Source organism: Poecilia mexicana, unplaced genomic scaffold, assembly GCF_051168715.1.
Source record: "Poecilia mexicana isolate PSO_F unplaced genomic scaffold, ASM5116871v1 scaffold_17, whole genome shotgun sequence".
Taxonomy (NCBI): Eukaryota; Metazoa; Chordata; class Actinopteri; order Cyprinodontiformes; family Poeciliidae; genus Poecilia; species Poecilia mexicana.
Window position 1 is genome coordinate 14,699,277 of NW_028263386.1, and position 22,722 is coordinate 14,721,998.

The 22,722-nt window shown below is 41.3% G+C and overlaps 1 protein-coding gene across 2 annotated transcripts in view; it reads left to right on the plus strand.

Moving 5' to 3' along the window:
* znf521 (zinc finger protein 521) overlaps window positions 1-22,722 on the plus strand; it is a 114,574-nt gene that overhangs the window by 37,630 nt on the left and 54,222 nt on the right. The window contains exons 4-5 of one of the 2 annotated variants that reach the window (XM_088014856.1): window positions 10,188-13,699; window positions 13,850-13,931. In XM_088014856.1, coding sequence (XP_087870982.1) covers window positions 10,188-13,699; window positions 13,850-13,931 — 3,594 coding nt within the window. Of the gene's footprint in view, window positions 1-10,187; window positions 13,700-13,846; window positions 13,932-22,722 lie in introns of both variants that reach the window. The other variant, XM_088014855.1, reaches the window with a different exon arrangement.

Sequence of the window (22,722 nt, forward strand, 5' to 3'; positions counted from 1 at the left end):
TTGCAGAGCAAACCCTATTTTAATGAAGCAACCATGCTGTATAGTAACTCAGCATATTTCTATGCACATTTTTCCAAGCTTATCACATAAATCACTTTATCTTGAGTAACTAAGTGTGTGGGCAAACATAAAAAAAGCATCAAAGTAAATCCTCTTGTGGGAAAATACAGTAGGAGCCGGTGGATTGCAGAGCCGCAGCATCCTTCACAACAGCTGACTGGCTAGTTGACTGTCCACTGGGTCCTGCGCCTAGTTTGCTGCAGTGTTGAGGGAACAACGCATGCAGACGGAAGCCCCCTTGCTTACTGAAGCCCAGCCCAGACCAGTTCTGCCCGGTCCAGTCCTGCCTGGCCCAGCGCTCCCTCAGAGCCAGCTCTCGCAGGGAGTGCAGGCGGTGAAGAGGCATGCTGGGGGACAGATTGTCATCCTCCTCCTTCCCCCTGGGAGGCTCACTGTGGCTGCTGGTCTGGCCAAGACCAGAGGAACAGCCTCCTTCCTGTTTGTGCAAAGTCCACCTGAAGTGGTCGACTGTCCTTTCCTCTACACGCCAACAGCCCACTCAGTTGTAGGAAAGAGACCTCAACTGCTACACCTCCACTTGACTGCTACAGTGGGATCCTTCAGCTGGGTCTTTGGAGAACCTTTAAAAGTGAGAAATAAAGGCATCTATTTCTATGTAGATTTTTTTTAAAGAAATAATATTTTACATTTCTTAGAAACCAGTGTCTTTCAGAAGTTTCATGATCTTTACACTTTTCCACATTTTGTGATTGTACGTCACACTTAAGTGTTTTTTTTTCTCTTTTCTGAATGATCTGTGATAGACAAACTGAAAGTTGCACAATAACGTTATATGTGCAACTTTCATACCCCCATCGATTCTCCCAAGTCAATCAATGGGCTACAGCTCATTTTGGGTGTATTTTCACAATTGCGTAGAGTTGCCATTGGATGTACTCAAATAATTGTAGCGTTACGTTAGTATATTTTTGCTTAAGTAGAAGTAAAAGGTAGTCGGTAAAAAAAATTGCTCAAGTGAACATGAAAAAGTATGGAGATTTCCATGTAGCATGATGATTTTTTTCCTAAATTTTTCAGGCAAACATCTTCTGCATGTTCGCCATTCCCTTATATAACTTTTGCAAACTGTAAACTGAAGTTCTTACAGATTTATTTCAGCAGTGACTTTTTTCATGCGACGTTTCCATAAAATTTTGATTTGTGGAGTGCATGACTACATAATTGTCAATTTATTTTCCCTCCTGAGTTGCACATCTTTGCAGCTCCTGTAGAGTTACCATCGGCCTTTGAACTACTTCTCTAATTAATGCTCACCTTCACAGGCTTGTTGTGTTTCTATCATCGAATACGTCTTGGCGACATGCTTTGCTGACTTTCCACATTAACACAAATATTTAGCAAAACTGAGATTTTCTGCTGCGTTTACATTCGCTGTCAGCGAAATTTTAGTGAGAAACCTTTGATTTTTAACACAGCTTTCCAAAGTAAATATATTTAAAATAATCTGTTTGCGACATATTTGGAGGGACTGGATTTCATGCATGACCACAACTGCCTTTTGTGAAAGAGACCACATAAACAGTCGAGCTGCTTTTGTTATGCTTTTTATTTGTTTTTATTTTTTTGTTCACATCTGTCGTGCTTTGTCCAGACTGCCCTCCGAATTCAAATATAAGCCACAAAGTGAAATGACTCGGTATAAAGTGACAGCATCAAAGAGAACATGAACTACAATAGTTTTGGAAGAATCCTTTGGATGTTTGGCTTTGGCTGGGCACGGGCTATTCTTTTGAATTTTGATGTTGCAAATGTTGATGTTGTTGCCGCTTACTGGCAGAGTTGGTGTAGCAGCATTTTTGAGGGAATCCTAGAGACAGGAGCAGAGATGGAGCCTTGTAAAATGATAAAACTAAGACTTGAGATTGAACTTGGACTTAGAAGTTTACTTTTTGCAATCTTTATCATATAATCAGTGAACCACAGACTGAAAAAGCAACAAAAAGTTGCTTTTGTGACTAGTTGCATTATTACAAAGTCACTTTTGCTTTACAGCAAATCACTCATTATTTTGTCATGATAGCATACTATTGGAATGTGCTATATAGTCTTGAAAGCAAACATTTTACATTTAGATTCGGAACACCGATTAATTTAATAATTATTCCATGCAATAGTAATACCAATAATTTGTGGATCTCTTTCTGTGATTTTTCTTTAAACATAAATACAGATATATGTTCTTAATTGGGTAAATATTACTCTGTATTATTTTTAAAAATAGTTTTAAAGTAGCTCATAGAAGTTATTGCTTCTTACGTTAAAATAATAAATTATAACTTTGTATTTATTACATTCGGTCTGAGGTCAAACAGCACAGGATTTGGAGACAGGGTAGAGGACATGTTTATGATTTTTATTTTTTTCCAGTCAGTTGAGACCAGAGATTTGACTTGGATTTGGAAAAATGAACTGTGAAATCTCTGCTATGTAGTCAAAGATATTTTTCAACGCAGGGACACAAATACTATTAAAAAATGTCCTGAGGGGTCAGGGCCTTAATGGCATGGTGTTGTAGTGGATTAGACATGTTTAACCCAGCAGATGGTTCTCACTGAAATCCATTTATAATTCAAACACTAACATTATCAGATGTTCAGCCTTCCTTGCTGATAAGCATTACATGCACTGATATTTGCGATATAATCCTATTTGTGTCATTCTATCGCAGAAAAAAAAAAAAAATAATAACAGCCTGGTACTGTAAAGGATGACTGGCCGGCCTACTTTTCTTCCTCTGGCCTTCCATTTGTCTAACTTTCCCTGGATGCCACTGGGGCACTGAGATTTCTGGGACAGTGACCAAGTGCTCCTGTCTGAGCTGGGGGACGTGGGTAATGTGGACAAAGTGGTTGACAGTTTGCCGCTTCCCCACGGTTGAGAGACAGAGCCATGAGGGCCAGAATAATGGACACCCCCACCACAGAGTCAGAGCAGCGCTTGATGTTTCGGCTCTTTATGTCAGGCCCGGCGTGAAAATATCCCCACTGACTGCAGTTTGGGGATGTGAGCAATTCTCCTTGAAGCTTTGTGTTGTCTTGTGTTTTGGATGTACGTGATGTTTGGCCAAAGTAACTTGCTGATGAAACTGCGGGAAGTGGGTCCCTATTTCAGCCAACATTTTTTTTTCCCAGTATGTCCACTAAGAGACGGCATCCTTGTGCAAGGATGCTCCAGTTGTCTCATTCTACCCCTCCCCTCTCATCATGTAGCTTGGTGGATTTGATTGATCTGAAGCAAAGGGGGAGAGTGACCTGACATTTCCCAATGATGTGTAAAAACATATTGTGTTTGCTAAAAAAAAAAAAAAAAAAAAAAAAAAAAAGAAAGCGAGAGACAGATGAGTCTGCGCGCACACGCAGACACACGCACACACACAGTTAACACAGAGACTACACAATATCTGTGGCTGGAAATTTTATTTTAATATGCATCAGTTTTTCCTCGTTCATCCATATTTTTGTTTACAAGTTGCAAAAAGTCCTAACTAGCCACCTGCCATGTTTGGTCACAGCTTTTGGAAATAATCAGTGTTTCATTTTGACTGGATTTGATGTCTTAAACTGGGATGTAGCAGGACCACTGTGAGTAAATCTCTGAGCTGGTTCTCTTCCAAAAAGATGTGCATCCTCTGAGCTCAGTCCCGATTCAACAGAGTGATTTGCTCTTCTGACTGGTATCGGTTCCAGAAATAAAAAAATAAAAAAACACCCATCTCTTTGTCACAGACAGTGTAAGGCATCTTAGCTAATGTGAAAAATCTCTTTCGCCACCTCCGCTGTTAGATCCTAAATGACTGTGTCACAATCAGAGCCATACACACGACAACATTCTGTTCAGACACAAGCTCCTATTTGGGCTTCAGAAAGGGAAAAGTGTGGAGATGACACATGCGTTGTCTCATGGGAAAAGGCTCACCATTTTTCCCAGTAACTGTAAAAAGGCTCCCCCCCGCCCCCCCACCACCCACCCTGAATGTGAAGCAGGGTCATGGTGTTACATCAGACAAGTTGTCAGCTTTTTGTTTATTCAATGAATCCCCCAATCCCCAATGTGCCACAAATGCGCTCACACAAACGCTTCTCTTATGACAACCGCCACGTACAGATCTCTACTACAGCACAGAAAGAGATGAGGTTGGGCGCATGAAAGGGTGGCCAGCCTTCTGCTTTTGGAGGTGTAGTTTGCTCTAAAAGCAGCAAATGACTTGCAGTAAAATACATTTTTTTTTTATAAGAGTTTGCCTTTGTTCAATTATAGAGACGTAATCTGCAGCTTTCCAGCAGTGATAAGCCAAAAATAATCTGGTTCCAGAGTCACAAAGATTTGCTTTTCTCAAAGCTTTGTCCTTAAAAAGGTGTCCGAAAGATATAAAGCTACGTTCAAAGTTATTCATACCCCTGGCAGATTGAGGTTTGAAGGAGTTGCTTAATTTTACCTACATGTTTTTTTTTTTTCTGATTGGAAGTGATATAAACATTTTGAGTGGCCGAGTTAGAGATTCAAGCCGATTCTGATAGAGCACCTGTGGAGGGAGCTAAAGATTAGGGTACTGGCAAGGAGGCCTTTCAATTTGCTTGCCAAAATACTAGTTGAAACAAGTGAAAAATTGGTCAGCAATTGCAAGAAGGGCTGAATTTTTCCACTGATTATTGAGAAGGGTAGAAAGGATTTTCTACAATAGTCCAATAGCAGTTTTGAACTGGTACCTCTTTTATGTTGTTTTATCTTTTCAAAAATGTTCCTAAAAGAATCAAAGCTCTCAGATGACTGCAAGTAATTTTATCTGCCAGGGATAAGTGTAATAATTTAGCCATAAAATATAAAGTACTATAAAGTTAAACTTCAGGAATAAAATTGGAAATAAATTTGATTAAATGAAGGTTATAATTATTATTTAAAACTACAGAAAATTTCTCTTCTAATTTGTAATTGTACTTTGTGTTGGTGTATCATGCTAAGGCACTTGACTTCCTAAGGACATGACTTCTGACTTTTGAAACAGCTTTAAAAGAAAATAACATTGTGGCACTGTAACCTTAAAAACAGAGGACTCATTTTTGTTTCAGTGGTATTCATTGTTATTCTTTAGTTACTTTTTGTCTTAAATGGCTAAAGACATACAGTACAGTATATGTCTACGCTAAAATCAATTACAGCACTCCAGCTTTCAGACAGCTGTGCAGCCATGCGTAATACATACCAAAAGGGAGAAAATGTCATCAGGATAAATAATGACTCTATTTCTTGAAATATATATATATATATATATATATATATATATATATATATATATATGTGTGTGTGTGTGTGTGTGTGTGTGTGTGGCTATATGTGTGGCTAATTTTCAAAATATTTAATTGCATAAATAAGCATTCCTCAGGGCTTTCGAAAGCTGTGCCGCTGTGTACTAAAAAGGCAAACTTACCTTTTTCCTGGCATTAAGAATAGTATTTGAGCAAGACTATTTACTTTGGGAGAAGGTGCTATAAATGAACACAGAGGAAGTGGAGCACAAAGAGTAGTTCAGACTGGTTAAGAGGAAACTGAGACCTGCGTGTGAGAAGGAAATTTTTTATGTTTTTTCTACACCACAAGAATTAGGAAATAACTAATTGGCGCAATACTACAGATGTCTTCGTCATGCCGTTGGCATCATAGAACCTGCAGACAAAGCATGGTTTCTGTTTACTTGTTAGACAGTTTTTATGCCCTGTGGCTTAGTTAGCTTTTTCTTACTCTTTTAGTTAATATGGCTGTGACTCATTTTTCATCATTCCCTACAGCGTCACTTTATATCAAGCTGTTTTGTTCCATATAGGAGACCTTAAAAAAATATATAAAAAAAATAGGGTGGGGGGTAGGGACAGAACTCCCAGAGAGGGACAAGCCTTAAGATGGAGGTCTTCCTCCCAGGACGTGACAGGCTGTTGGCTGGAGGATGCTCAGGAAGGCCTTGGCAGACCAACAAAGACAGCCCTTCAGCTGCAGGGTGTAGTTTTTCAGGCCCCAGCATCCCCTTTGGCAGCAGCACAGAGAGCGCTGGCGTGCACAGGCCCCCAGCCCGAGAGACAGGGAAGTAAGGCCCGTTCTTTTATTTACTCAGGCTGCTGCTAAGGCCTGGGCATTTCTTGTCTGGGTGAAGAAAGAAAAGAAAACAAGTCTCTCTCTTTCTTTCCTCTTCTTTGTCTCCAGAGGAAGATTGTTCTTTCATCTGCAGTTGTTCACACACTTGTTTCGGCCACTGCCTTTTCTTTCTGTGGACGCTTGCGCATGACATGTGTGCACATATAAGTTGTGCACACTTTATGTGTGCACATATAAAGTGGATTTTGTGGAATAGTAGACGGTGTGCTACTAATAAAGTTGTTGCGTCTGTCTGTAGGCGAGGAAAACGGCAACATGTTGCCGTTCTAGTAAACCGTTCTCCGGTTTTCTTTTGAAAACAAGATGGTGACATATTCTTTAAGACGTTCATCATTTATTGGTAGAAATTAATTTGTATAATTTTCACTTCATTTTTATTTATTTTATTGTTTAGTAACAAAAAAAAAAGGTCAAAACCACATATTTGGCACACTACAGGGTGCTTTGTGCTGTCTTCTCATGATCTTTCGGTTGTTATCCACAGGGTTTTGCTTGTTATTCCTGCAAGAGGCTTTTAGGTCTGTCTTGCATACTCTGATTGTTTGATGTCTTGCCAAAAAAATTTTTTAATCATGTTTAGGTCAAAGGAATGTGAGGGATATGGTGAAACCATCAGCTTGTGCCTCCTGAGACTGCCCATTGTGAATATGAAGTTGCTTCTTGGAACATTTTGCTTTTGTAAAATCCATCTTTTGTTTCATTCAAAAGTCTCTTAGGTTGTAAAAAGATTAATATTTACACACAAGTCAATGTATGAGCTTTTTTCTTTAAAGGGAACCTATTGTTCAAAATGAACTTCTTTGCACATTTTTGTAGTTTCATTTTAGTCTGTGCTGCTCCTATAAACAGTCCAAGCACTAAAAAAAAAAAAAACAGGATCCAGCTTTTTCTTGCAATAAGCTAATGTTTTTGGTGTCAGGAAACTTATCCATTACAAAAAGAAAACAGATTTTGACAGCACAATTAGCAGGCCTTCTTCTCACCTTGTAAGCACTCCACTTCATTTTTAGTAGACTAGCATGTTTCAACTGATTTTACCGCTGTACACTCTGTACAATGGCTGCTGGAAAAGACAAGTGTTTTGTTGTTGATTTACCATTCAGAAACAGCTTACTGCATTATTAATGCTTGAGCAGGAGGTTCTACTTCTGTGCTCAGAGTGAAAGATCGACGGTTGTACAATTGCACATCTGTTTGCAGCCATTTTCCCGTGCATAAAATGCGAAAATAGACATTGAGTTGCCCCTAAGTTCCAAATATTTTTTTAGTCGTTGATTTCAAATGGTTCAAATTAAAATCACTCATAACTGACAAACGTAAGACATAGATACTTCTTAGAGATTTATTGAAAATGGTCAGATCTGTTTTTAGATAGCCTGTTGTCTTGTGATTGTTTTACGGAGGGGGGACATATAATTTTTCTTTTTTTTACTCTAGTTTTTTTTGTATTATTTGTTTGAAATTCAACTCAGACTTAAGGTTTTTATCATTTGCAAATTTCAGTATCTGAAGTGTACATACAGTAAACAATATTAGTTAATATTCATATTTATGTCTCATCCACAAATCAAGCCCCAGGTTTAATGTTTTGTTACAAACAATTGTATATATAAGTATATTACTTGTTAATTCAATTAAAAGAGGTATAACAGTATGAAATATGACCACAGCTAAGACACAAAAAGCTGAATTTGTTAAATTCGAATTAAATTAAGACTTTGCTAGCCTTTATTGGAAACACCAGACCAGCTCTGGACAACATATCATTGCACAGCTTGCGTCAGAGAAACACCTGCGATTTATAGAAAGAAAATCTTGGGACTTTTGGTTCTTAGCACTGACAAGCTCAATTTTGTAGCGTGATGAAAGAAAGTAGTTGCAAATTTGATACATCGTAAGATTTTAATAGCAGTATTGTTCACTCATTTCACTAGTTTGGGGTTATTTGTGCCATATATTTCCAAGTCCGCCATAATCAGTTTATGTATCTAAACATCATATTTTTATTAATTTAACTCAAGAACCGTTGCAGTTCCCCTCAGGCCTTACACAGACATTATTTTATTTATGTGTGTTATTAGAGTAAGTCACTAAATAAATAATGTACATCATGTAAACAAACATCAAAATGGAAGAAGGTTGTCCTGACAGCTTTGAAATGTCTCTAGGCAAATTCATCCTCATTTAAGGCAGTAGAATTTCATTTAGCCTTGTACACAGCCCCATTTATTTGTTTGTTTTATACTATTGTCTCCAAGCCAATATGTTTGACTGTAAGGCATTGACTGAGGTCATTTTTTTGCACTGTCTTCTTCTTCTGTACCCTGAGAGGCGCTACGAGATAGGGCAGATCCGCCCCCTCTGTGGAGGAGGGCATTGCACTGAGTCACTCATCCTCCCTCAAACCACAGAGAAAGAAAACATTGAGACATGGATGGGAGATAAAGCGAGTAAATAAGGCAAGGTTCGCTCCTTGAGTGAGATGTGTGTGCAGAGTGGGCGCCCTGCCAGGGGTGGGAGGTTTCCGGGAGGGCCACGGTGTGGAGGTGGGCTCTCAATGTGCCGCTTTCAGCAGTTTGGAGGGGCAAGGGAATGGCCTCCGACCCCATCTGTTTCCTGAAGATAGGCCCTGATGGGGGTAAGTGCTCAGAGAGGGCATGATATCCTGACAAAGGGCAGATCTCACAGCAAAAAAAAAAACAACAGACATGGAGAGCGAGAGAGAAAAAAGAGGGAGAGAGACTTGGATTTCTCAGTTGAAGGAAAGTAAAGTGGTTGGATCCTGGAAAGAGCTTATGCTTTTCCCTCTCATAAATCTTAGCAGTTTCCTCTTGTTTTTCCCATTCCAAGTTATGGCCTTTTGACACAGATTTTTTTTTTTTTTTTTTCTGAAGGGGCTGAGATTACGTCGTTATTTAGGTAAGGAAGTTCACAGCATTTAGACTTCAGCAGCGGAAAGAAGTGGTCTGTAACCCTTTGAACCTTTGGAAAGTAGGATTCTCTGTTTTCCATTCATATCAGCATAGAATGAGCCATTGGATTGGAATGTTGGCAAGGAAGCAATTTATGTAGGGAGGCTTTAAAGTACTCGTAAAAAAAAAGAATAGGAGCCGTTTTTTTTATATATTTGGTTGATTTTTGCACCTGTTCGGCCTTGAGTGGGGTATTTAGCTTCTCCATTTCCTCTTCCCTGTCCTCTCTGAATTTAACTCCCTTCTACAGCTGATGATTCTCTCAAATTTGCACATGCCATACAAACAAAAATGGTACTAAGGCTTTTTGATTTTGGATTAATTGTGGTTTGAAATGATTTTTCTTTTATGAAGAAATTAAATTTTGCATTGAGTTTTTTTTTTTTCATAACTGTGGCAGATTTTCATTCTTTATTGAAAGGGGGATTTAGCAGTTTTTTTCCCCTTCCTATTGACTTAGGCCTTTTTTATGGGCTTTTGTTTTTCTAAAGAAATATTCAAGTGAGTGTTCAGGAATAATAGAAATGTTCTAATTTACCTCATGCAGGGCCTACATCCTAAAGTACACCGATTGTCTTGTGTTGGCTTTAAATGTCAGAAAGATTGTGTTTTGAATCACAGTGGGCTAAGCCATTACATGGCCACATACAAGGTTAATTGTAGTAAAAGTATTTCCACTTATTCTCTTCTCTAATTATATTTTTAAATTGCATATTTAAATTTTACTTTTCAGATAACACCTAAGGAGAGGCATTGTTTCAGCCGAAGCCGCTGAAGAACAGAAAAAAAAAAAAAAATCAAGTGTACTATAAAGAAATCTAAATTCATACACCAGTCTCACAACTATGACAATTAACACCGTAGTGCTCTACCTTTTCTATTCAAATAACTGAACTAAATCTAAGAAAACACTTTGCTAATGCACTTTTTCTGTTTGTTTGTTTTTTTCCATCTACTTTGTTTTTTACTTCATTCTATCTTCTTCTTCAGATGGTGCAGATCTTGAGGATGACCCGTCTTGTTCTTGGCCAGCGTCATCTCCCTCTAGTAAAGACCAGACTTCTCCAGGACACTGTGAGGACTACGAGTTTGGAGAAGAGGAAGGAGGCCCTGGTCTGCCGTACCCATGCCAGTTCTGCGACAAGTCTTTCAGCCGCTTAAGCTTCCTCAAGCGCCACGAACAGAGTCACGGCGATAAGCTCCCTTTCAGTTGCACGTTTTGCAGCCGCCTGTTTAAACATAAGCGAAGCAGAGATCGACACGTGAAGCTACACACTGGTGATAAGAAGTACCATTGTGGAGAGTGTGACTCCGCCTTCTCCCGCAGCGATCACCTCAAAATCCACATGAAAACCCACGCCTCCAACAAACCCCACAAGTGCCCTGTGTGCCGTCGAGGCTTCCTCTCCTCCAGCTCCCTCCACGGCCACATGCAAGTACATGAAAGGGGCAAAGACAGTGGCAGCACAGGCTTTAATAGAGCTGACGAATGGAAGCTAAAGGAAACTCGGAAGTGCAGTCGGTGTGAGGAAGGTTTTGATGTCCCAGAAGAGCTACAGCGGCACATCGCCGAGTGTCACCCTGAATGTTCTCCGTCCGAGGACGGAGGCCTTGGGGCCACCCTGCAGTGCATCTACTGCCACGAGCCCTTCAGTGATGAGGGCACCCTGCTGACCCACATTGACCAGGCCCACAGCCGGGACAGGAAGGGCCACACCTGTACCATCTGCTCTGAGCACTTTTTGTCTGTAGAGGACCTCTATTCTCATATGGACATTCACCAGCTCCCAGAATCCAGTAATCATAGCAACAGCCCTTCCTTGCTCACTGTGGGCTACACTTCTGTCTCGAGCACCACTCCTGATTCCAATCTTTCTGTAGACAGCTCTACGATGGTGGAGGCAGCAGCGCCTGTGGCCAAGACAAGAGGAAGGAGAAAGAGAGCTTCTCAGAACACATCTGAGTTGGGAGGGAGATCCTCAAAGCAGCCTAAAATCTCCTACAGTTGCATTTACTGCAACAAGCAAGTATTCTCGAGTTTGGCTGTACTTCAGATTCACCTACGAACCATGCATCTGGACAAGCCAGAGCAAGCTCATACTTGCCAATTTTGCTTGGAGGTTCTTCCCTCGCTGTTAAACCTAAACGAACATCTTAAACAGGTCCACAATGCAGAAGACCATGCTGCCCTGTTAGCCAGCCTGCCCGATGCCCTCCTTCAGTGTAACTTTTGCCCTGAGGTGTTAAGTGACTTAAATGCCCTCCAGGAGCACATCCGTTGCTCTCATGGTTTCCCCAGTCCTGTTGCCAAGGAGAGTAATGCCTTCTTTTGCCCTCAATGCTTCATGGGGTTTTTGACTGAGGCTACATTAGAGGAGCATGTTCGTCAGACACACTGTGATGGAGGAAGCCTGCGATTTGACTCGCCCTTGGCTGTAACTCCCAAGGAGCCTATAGTAGAGGTTTACTCCTGTTCATATTGCACCAACTCACCCATATTTAACAGTGTTTTGAAACTCAACAAGCACATTAAGGAGAATCACAAGAACATTCCCCTGGCTCTGAACTACATCAACAATGGAAAGAAATCTTTGCGCACTCTCAGCCCCTCTTCACCAATATCTGTGGAACAAACTGCCATGCTAAAACAAGGCAGCTCTGCCTCACGCACAGCCAGTGAGTTCATATGTAACCAATGTGGTGCCAAGTACACAAGTTTAGACCTTTTCCAGACTCACCTCAAAACTCATTTGGATGGTCTACAGCCTCAGCTCACTTGTCCCCAGTGTAACAAAGAGTTCCCCAACCAAGAATCCTTACTGAAGCATGTGACAATTCACTTCACGATTACCTCCACGTATTACATTTGTGAAAGCTGTGACAAGCAGTTCACTTCAGTGGATGACCTGCAGAAGCACCTCCTTGACATGCATACTTTTGTGTTTTTTCGCTGCACTCTGTGCCAGGAAGTCTTTGACTCAAAGGTGTCTACTCAACTTCACCTGGCTGTAAAGCACAGCAATGAGAAGAAGGTGTATCGTTGCACCTCCTGCAACTGGGACTTCCGACACGAGACCGACCTACAGTTGCACGTTAAACACAGCCATCTGGAGAATCAAGGCCGTGCTCACCGATGTATTTTTTGCGGAGAGTCCTTTGGCACGGAGGTGGAGCTCCAGTGCCACATTACCACCCACAGCAAGAAGTACAACTGTCGTTTCTGCAGTAAAGCCTTCCATGCCATTGTCCTTCTAGAGAAGCATTTAAGGGAGAAACACTGTGTGTTTGAGGGAAAGACCCCAAATTGTGGCACGAATGGCTCTGCCGTAAGTGGTGGGGATGGTCAGCCTAAAGAAGACGTTGAAATCCAAGGTCTCTTAACTAACAGCCACGGTCCAGGAGCAGGTGGAGGATCTGTGGTGGAGTCACAGAACAGCCATGATGGAAGTGAAGAAGAGGTGGACACAGCAGAACCCATGTATGGGTGTGAAATATGCGGAGCATCTTACACCATGGAGTCCCTCCTCACTAACCACCAATTAAGAGATCACAATATCCGTCCTGGTGAGAGTGCAATGATCAAAAGAAAAGCCGAAATGATCAAGGGCAATCACAAGTGCAATGTCTGTTCACGTACCTTCTTCTCTGAGGCTGGGCTAAGGGAACATATGCAGACTCACCTTGGGCCTGTAAAGCACTACATGTGTCCAATTTGTGGGGAGCGATTCCCTTCCTTGCTCACCCTTACAGAGCACAAGGTAACCCATAGCAAGAGTCTGGACACAGGCAGCTGCCGGATTTGCAAGATGCCACTGCAGAGCGAGGAAGACTTTCTCGAGCACTGCCAGATGCACCCTGACCTAAGGAACTCTCTGACAGGTTTCCGCTGTGTGGTTTGCATGCAGACAGTGACCTCAACGTTGGAGCTCAAGATCCATGGTACCTTTCACATGCAGAAGACAGGTACTATGTCCTCCAACCAGCCTATGAGTCGCAACAATGTCATCTCTCAAAGCCAACAACAGCCACACCACACTCAAAAGCTTTTTAAGTGTGCCTCTTGCCTGAAAGATTTCCGGTCCAAACTAGACTTAGTGAAGCTGGACATCAATGGGCTGCCTTACGGACTTTGTGCATCTTGTGTGACAGCTGCTGGCTCCAAAAGCTCCAGTCCAACAGTCAACGGAGGAAGGCAACAGCAGCAGCAGGGCGGGGCCATGACTCCTGCAACAACTGCTGCGTGGGTTCAAGGAGAGCGCTTGAGTCCTGGAGATGGAAAAGGCAAGGGTGTTTCTTCATCATCCTCTTCCTCTTCTACGTCTTCGTTGTCTGCCATCAAGACACGCTGCTCCAGCTGCAATGTGAAGTTTGAGACTGAGACCGAGTTGCAAAACCATGTCCAGACGGTGCATCGAGAACAAGCAGGGGATAGCAGCAGTGGGCAGCTGAAGACCCCCCAAGTGTCACCAATGCCAAGAGCCAGCCCCTCTCAAACTGAGGAGGTACTGCTGATCATTTTTGTATTGAATTAGAAGCAACTGGCTAAGAATTTTATTTTTTTTTGTGTGTGTCACTTCATCAAATTGCTGAAACAGCTGCAATCATCTGTTGTTTAAACCTGTCCTTGATTCCTGTTTTTATATTCATAGAAGAAGACATACCAGTGCATCAAATGTCAGATGGTGTTCTACAGCGAATGGGACATCCAAGTTCATGTGGCCAACCACATGCTGGGTAGGAAAGAATGCTTTTTTTTTATTAAATGGATAATCTGTTCTATTTCTGCTTCAGCAGCACTTGTGTAATTTATCAGCTTGTCTATAATGTGACATATGATCAATCAATGTGGCCTTCAGGTATAAAATGTAACGAAATTATTATTTTTTTTTCTGTGACTGTCATTTATGAAGTATGCAAATCAGTAAGGGAAATGTTCCCAATTAATTTATAACAATAACAGAAAGATTTTTTTGGCCACTTTATAAAGGATGAATCATATGTTAAACATTATGATTAAATACTGAAATATTTGACCCTGTCTCATTCAGGCTTACAAGTGCCCGGATCACATCACCAAATAGGTGGAATTATTTTAATATTTTGACCATCAAATGCATCCCAAGTGTTGTGCTTTCATTATTTTTTCGAGTTTCATCTTCCCTGCATGTGACTGGTTTTTGCATGCTTGTGAAGGAGAAAACCTCAATTCAAAATTACTCTATTATGCTGAGTATTCTATTTTCAGTACCAAACAAACCCTTATAGAACTGTAAAAAAAAATACTTGCAAAGCTTTTGACATTTTTCAATAATTGTTCACACACCCATGCTCTTTTTTTTTTTCTTTGTTGTTTTTGTTTGGCGTATCCATTTGATGCACCTTTTTACATCAGCACTCCTCTTCAATCTGTTTGATGTCGGTACAATATTTCGTACCGTATTTTTGTACAAAGTGCATTTAAATGCGTTAAATCAACTGGAAATGGAACACTATGTTGTATATTACAAAATATATTGCAAATTCATGCCTACTCTTTACAAGATTTCTAAACTGTGAGTGCCAGTGTAAAACCAGTCTCCACGTTTTCAAAATGTCTTCACTTTTGGTTGCCATTTGTATGCAGGCAGAATAATTTGTAGAGAGGAGACAATTGGAAAACAGGTTTTCTTGCCTGCAGTAAGTAGGCGTCTGAATTCCGGTCTCACGTTCCTTTATTCATTCATTTATTCAGCTCGTTTGGCGGCTCTTTCATTACACTGCATTATCTGTTGTCTTCAGTGGGGGAGAGACTCATTGATCTGGAACCAAACCGCCTCTCTGTTTGGGACACGCTTCTAGGCGCAGGTGAATTTAAACACGGTGGGCAATTCTATCAGGACTGGTAGGCAATTCTATCAGGGGCCCACTGTTTGTGCATAAACAATCAGAGGCATGTGATTTGTGATTTTGATTCTGCGGCGTATTTGCAAAAGAGAGAGACGAGCTGAGGGTGTGTAGGTGTGTGTTTTGTATTCATCTTTGCGATCTGCTCACCCACTAGTCTACTGGGGGTGCCTAATACAGTACCATGCCAGCATTAGTCCTTTCTCTCGCAAAGGCAGTCACGGAGCACACTGGGAGGGTAGAAAACAAACCCCCCTACTGGTTATTTTATGTCTTTCAGCCGCACAAGCACACAGTTCCCTCATAATAGCGGAATTCAGAGAGCTTAAGATAACAGGAGGATAGGTGATTGGGTTATTGTCTGATGTCTTACTTCTATGATATGCAATTGCTTAGTATTCAACATGATAACAGGTTTCATCTGACTTCTCAAAAGGTTTCTCTTAGACATATTCATTTTGTGATTTGTAAAATATGGAAAAAAACAAAGTTATTGAAATATGAAACAAACGTGAAGGTGAACAGAGTAAAGCCAATGTGGTTAAATGTTATGGCTTTTTAATAATAATGTACCATGATAGGATAGTTGCAATATCTTTTTTCCCCCTTTATTTGGACCGTTAAGAGATTTTTCATTTGCAGCTTCCTGCAGAGGTGTTCGTACCCCTTCATTTTTTTATTTTTTTTTTTACATTTTGTGATTAAACAGTTAAGAATGTCAGTGTATTTCATTGGGATTTTATTTTAAAGATGAACATAAACTGTCTCTTAGAGTAGTAGTAGAGTAGCACAGGATATTGCATATTTTTCACAATTTGTTTCAATTAAAAATCTAAAACATTTGGGGTGTACGTATATTTACTCCTAGTAAGTCAATACTTTGCAGAACTGCCTTTTGCTACAAGTCTTTTGGAACATGTCTTCGCCATCTTTGCACATTTGACTTTTTTTTTTTTTACCCATTGTTCTTTCCAAAATAGCTGAACCTCAGTCAAATTGCATGTAGATTTTATGTGAACATCAATTTTCAGGCCTAGCCACAGATTTTCAAATTGATTTAGGGCTGGACTTTGAGTAGGCTGTCCCATTCTGGCTGTATATCGTTGTCGTTCTCAAAGGTAAATCTCGGCCCACGTTTAAAATCTTTGCAACCTCGAACAGGCTTTCTTCTAGGATTGCCCTGTATTTGACTCTGACTGTATTTCACTCAGTTCTGACTTTTTCAGTGCCCTTCATGAATAAAAGCACCCTAACAGACTAGTACTACTATCACCTTAAGGATGGCTTCTGCAGTATCATGTGCTGCGGTTTCCTCCACATAATGTTGTGCATGTAGACCAAAAAGCTTGGTTTTGGTTTCCTTTGAAAAGAAAATCTTGTTCCACATGTTTGCTGTGCCGTCTACATGCTTTGTGGCAAGCTGCTACATGGCTTTCTTTCAACTTTGGCTTTATTCCTGCCTCTCAATCATGATGACCTGATTCATGGAGGGCTTAGCTAATAGTTGTCGTTTCCTCAGATTCTTACACGTTAGTTGTTGAACTCTGCACCTCCTCCAAATATACCTCAGACTTTTGGGCTGCTTCTCTAAATGATGTTCTCCTTGCCCGACCCATCAGTTTAGGTGGATGTTCATGTCTTGATAGGTTTGTGGTTGTGCCATACTCTTTCCAAAAATGGAAAATATATTTATCTTTGACCTGCAACATGTCTCTTGGTTCTTGTGACACTCTTCTTAGGCCTTTATAGAACAACATATTCACTGAATTTAAATTATGTACAGGTGGACTTATGAAGTAATTATTATTATTATTATTATTATTATTAGTGTACATACAAAACTGAATGCAAATGGATGCAGAAACATGGACAACTAAGTATAATTTTTCAGTGTAAAGCTTCCACTCCAAAAATAATATGCTACTTTGTTTTGTTTTATCCACTAAAATCCCAATGAATTGCATTTAGGTTTGTGATGGCAAAAACCGAATACTCACTGTGAATACCAGTGGTTCTTTAAGTGCTGACCATGGTTGAAGTTCTGGTCTGTAATCACTACAAAGTTAAAGTAGAGCCAAAAGCAAATAAAAAAAATCTAATTTGGAAAAAGCTCTAAATACCTTCTCCACAGAAAAAAAGGGACACTTTCTCCTTTTAATGGCCATCTGCACAGGAGAGGGGAAACAGGGGGCTGGGGTCATCTCCGCTCAGCTGTCAGCGTTATTAGCGTAGGTAATGGAGCAGACGCTGGATTCATAGGGGTGTTGTTTTCATCCATGCCCCGCTCCATGGTGTCGGTTCACACTGATAACTCTATATATAGTGATGTGTCGTGACATAACTATACTACTAAGTGTATGGAACAACAGAACCCGAGCCCGTCTCAGCCAGACGCATTCTTATTAGCTGCCTGTGTAATACAATAGTGTCTCCAAAGCAAATGTAATGAGCCCCCACCTTCACCTCCTCCCATTAGGGCGAAGTGGTTGTAGCTACCTCTTCTGCAAGACTGCCAGTGGATTTTGATGCATGGACATTACGCTCGGATGATGATGGTCCTGGTTCAGGCATAAAGGGCGGATCTGGAGCTCAGCTACTCAACATTTACTATGATAATGGAGGTAAATGAAAGGGAGGAGGAGGCCTCGATTGCAGAGGGGCTGTGCTGCAGATCGGCCCCAGCCAAGCCCGTGTACGGCCCCACGTGTCTTAAGATGGCGGCTGCAGCCTACCAGGGCCCAGATGGATCAGTACACATTTGCTGTACAGCTGGTCGCTCTGTTTGGGGACCTGGTGTGATACTCCTATGGAGAAAAAAAATGATATCGCCACCATCCAAGGAGCAATTTAATAGCAGGCCAGAAGACAGCTGGCCACTCTTTAGTTTAGAGTTTTTTTGGCATGGCACACTTACAGAATCGAGGGTGTCCGATTTTTCTCCAGAGACACACAGATTTTTACAGCTTTCAGCTGTTGCAGTCAGTATCAATCCTTTCAATGTCTATTTTTTTTTTTCCTCCTGATTACAAAAAAAATTTTCCATCAACACATTTCACCATTTTGATAGCTGACGCACACTTCAGCAAATGTTTCACAAACTCCGCCTTTTCATTTTGTTTATCAAGAGGTCTTTTGAAGGTCTTTCACTGATACAAAACCCTGTTTGGTTTTATCAGCATGCCATCACGAAACCCCACTGCTTCACTTTGACCCTAGTGTAAACTATGACATTTGGGCCCTCATGGGGGGGCAAGTTTGGCCCATTTATCACTCTGTTTCAAATGTCCCTGTGTGGATTTTCAGAGCTATAGCGTGTTTTGAAGCTTGGGTTCATTCTTAAAGTGTTTTAAAGGCAACAGGGCATTTGGAGGTTTTTTCTTTTTTAATTCTTTGTTTCTTTCTTGCTTTCTTTCTTTTTCTCTTTCTTGTTTTTTTTCTTCTGTCCTATCCTCATTTCACTCCTGCCCACTCTCAGCAGCAACTGCCAAGGTGGCAGCACACAGAAGGATGACTGTAAACAAACAAAACCAAACTACATCCTGGAAAACTGTTTTCGGGGTCACCTCTACAGAATTTTTTTGGGTTGGTGACAACGGTGAGCTCGAAGCCAAGTCAGGGAGGAGCCCTCTCTCGCAGAGAGGAGCCGGTGGCCTGGTCAGCCCAGGCGAAGGGGGGTGGGGAGTGGGGGGCACCGGAGGGGTGGAAAGGTTTGGGGGCGGAGAGGGAAAGGCACATTTGCTGTACAGCTGGCCGCTCTGTGTGAAGCAGGCACTGTGGGCCGTTACAGAGCTGGAGAGGAGAGCGAGCGAGAGGCCTTTAGCTCTCCTCTGTTCTCCTCCTCTTTTCCTCTCTGTTCTCCCTGTCCACTAGTTCCCCGTTTTCCTCTGTCTCAGTATTTAGCTCTCACATGTTCATATTAACATGAGCTCCAACCTGGCAAAGCATACTGTGTTGGCTGTTAGAGGAGAAACCGACAGGAGGCACACAGTAACAGTTTTTGAAGCTGAAAGCCTTGTTTTGTCTCTTGCTAAGGGTTTTAAAATTATCCTTGACACATATCCTCTTGTCTTGGGCCCCTGGAGCAACTTGGCCTGTTGTATGTTGATTATATGGTCTCCATCACTCTGTGTGCCCTGGTGGAAACACTTTTTTTTTTTACCCCCTTTTCTCACTCCTTATGCATAAGCAGAACACGGGATTTCTTGCTTTGTTTCTTTTCCTATAATCATCTTTGATTAGGCATGTCTGATGGTGTTCCCACAGATTCTAGGACTCATTCATAGAGGATAAACACATGTAATCTGTTAACAAACATGACGAAACAATCCTCGTTTGACTCCTGGGGGGGAGGGGGGGGTGCCGGATCAGAGTCAGAACTCGATAAACAACACAGCACAGGAACAGGATCAATCTTATGAAATAAATAAGAGAATGGGTTTGGACCAGCCACTGGAAACAAAGCAATCCATGCGTGCCATACACTGAATGTGATATCTCCCTGCTTTTATTAATTGGTGATTAATAACGCCTCTCTGTTCGTTAGCACAGTCACCTCCCGTGCAGCCAAGTGTGTTACTGCTAATACGCAATTATGTGCACCTTACTGCTCGTTACATTATACCTCTCCCTGACTAATGTGGGGTCCGTGAGGAGAATAGAAATCAGACTGAGTTGGGAAAAAAACAACAACAAAAAAAACACCCATCAATAAGATTCACACATTCTTTTGTCTTACTCACAAGGAAAGTAGGATAAAAAAGAGATTCTTACAAATTCCTCGATGTAACCAGGAGACTGCATTAAAAGTTTTACAGCTTTGCAGAGACTCTTCCCAGTGTTTTTGTTGTAAAGCAGAGGTAATTGACATCACCATGGGGATGCTCTGTGGCTAGGCCAGACAAGCTGGGTCTGATGTGGTCCTTATCTATTGATTTTCCTGACATTTCACCGCACCTCACAGACTAGGCCAACATGTGAGAAAATATCTGATCGTCTCAGTTCATACAGCCTGCTTGTACAAACTCTGAGCAGGCGCTCGCTGCCCCTCGCTGCATTGCAATTGGAGGGTTGGTGTCGCAGTGGCAACTTGGGGTTGCTTCCTCGTCAAAATGTGTTTATTTGTTGTAATTTCTCTGATCTTTGCACAAGATAAATTATTATCTTTATAATTGTCAAGCATGCTTTAGGAGTAGACGTACGTAGATCAGATTTTTTTGAGCTCCCTGTTTTTTGGTAAACCTCAAACGTGCAAAAATGGACTTTTCTTCAACAACTGTAATTGCATAAAATAGATTATAGTGTTTTGCTTTTTAGTTTTATTTCATAGAGCAGTTGCGATAAACAGGGTTTTTTGCTATTTTTTTTAAACCAAGGAATTGACATTTAATTCTTTAGAACCTTATTTAATAAATTAATATGCTGAGTGTGGCAAGCATTACTTAAGCAGCTGTCTTAAACAGCTGTGTGCAATACCAAGAGAATATAGATAATTCATTCAGAAATCTAAACATCTGTACAGGTAAAAACATACAGAGTAACTTCAACCTCTTGGTACGTAAGAAAACCACATACCGGGTTTGCTTAAAGTCCAAATTTGCATAACTATAAGAAAGGAATAACATTGTAAGAGGGACAAACAGTTTGTAAAAACACTTTGACTAATATAATTGTAAGTTTTTGTTTTGTAAGATAAATCACTGCGTATGGCACACCCAGTCACTCACTCAGCTGTGTGTTTCTCACTCCATGGCCAGCTTTAAAACTCCCTTACAAGGCACCTCTTTGAAAAAGGGCTGTTGTGTGGTTCTGAATATTCTAAATTGGTAATTTGCAAACATAAGTCTCAACATGATTGCAAAAAAATAAAATTTTTACTCTAAAAATAGCTAACATCGTTTTTTTTGTTTTGTTTCCCCCCCCCCCCCGAAGTAACAACTTAAACAACAGAGTGTAACATAAAACTGCTTAGATGTGATCCATTCACTGACAGAAAATAAGATCAGATTTTTGAATGTCCAGCCAGCCAATAACCAACGACGGCCTGTTAAACTGAAAACCTTCTGATTTCGATCACCAGCTGGTTTCTCTGAACATATCTGCTTGAGACTTTTACAATCCGAGTAAAGTCTCTTCTAGACTGTCCTTCTTCTGATATCTTTTATTGATATAAAGAAGAGATGTATCCTTTAAAGTGTTAATGCCAACCCTTGTTCTAAAGTGAAAGCCATAAATAGTGGATGATCAGAATTAACCTCTGCAATGCTCCTTCTCCCTGCGGTCTCCGAGGTTTCACCAAGGGCGAAGGTGTGTGTGCACCCCTGTTCTGATGGGGTTGCTTAGCAGTCTGACTGGAGGGAGGGCTTATGGGAGAAGTGCAAACAGACAGCCCTGCCTTAGTAAAAGGTCAGAGCTGCAACCTACACCTCTCAAATCCCAGTCTAGCCCTGATGGGACCAGGGTTCCAAGCATGCCTAGAGATGCTTGTGGTAAGGGAGACATCCAGAGAGCATTAAGCGGTGTCCTGTCATTGAACTGCGTTGCTTTTAGATGTTTGTCAGCACCAATAGTGGTGTGACAAACCTGATCTAACCTGGTGTAGTGTCTATTACCCAGTGTGTTTTTGAAATGATGCGCATGGCATGACAGTAAAGGCTATCATATGCTGCTGAACAGAAACAAATTTCAACATTGTTCCCAAAACTGTGGTTTCATAGGTGTGGAGTGGTTTGTTTTAAAACACAAACAGACTCCAAAAGAGTCTGGCAAAAAGAAAGTTTAATTCTCTTTATGGAGCACAGTGGTGGTTTTCCAAAGTACCATGTGACGAATGACCATCCTCATCAAAGTTTGGCTGTGTGAATGGTGGGCAGGGGAGGAGAGAGAAGGGGAATAGGGCTCTGAAAGGCCCCCCAGCGTCAAAGCCTTAATAATCATGTGAGCAGCGCTGGACTTCATTACCCTCCTGTTCGACAGGCCGAGTGCCAGCCTGGATTGCTGGCTGGCTGTGGCAAGGTCAACGGCGGAGGAAAAACCAGTTACTGTGTTACTCTGGAGCGGAATGGAGAGGGGCGGCCATCTGTCAGCTCAGGCCTGCCATACCCGCAGAGCAAATGGACACGGGCGGCCAGAGGAGAGGCCACAGACACCCATAGAGCTAAACCCAGCGAGCATAACACTAAGGCGTGGACATGGGTCCAGCCAAAGAAATGGGCCTTGATACCACTAAAGCACACATATATGTGTGCACATGGAGAAGATAGGGCTATCTGCAAGAAATTTGGCAGCAGGTTGTGTCTATATTTATGCAGTTTTTTTTAAGCTTCAGCACACTGTTGGGCTCCCACTGATTTCCATCCAGATGGCAAACTATTTGTTAAAAAGTTAACAAAAAGTTTTCTGCTTGCCAACATTTAATGTGTTTAATTAGTTTTTTTTTTCTTTACAGAAACACTGAAAATAAGAGGATATCCTATTATATCTTTAGACTTTTTTTCTTTCAATTGTGACATTCCTAAGTTCAACACCTATCTACAGCTGATTCTATATTTAATGTTTCACCTTGCTGGCTTTTTGTCAGCATCTGAGTTACACGGGTCCGCTCTGCGAGGAACCTTTACGATGCCTTCTGGCCAAAGTGGAAGAA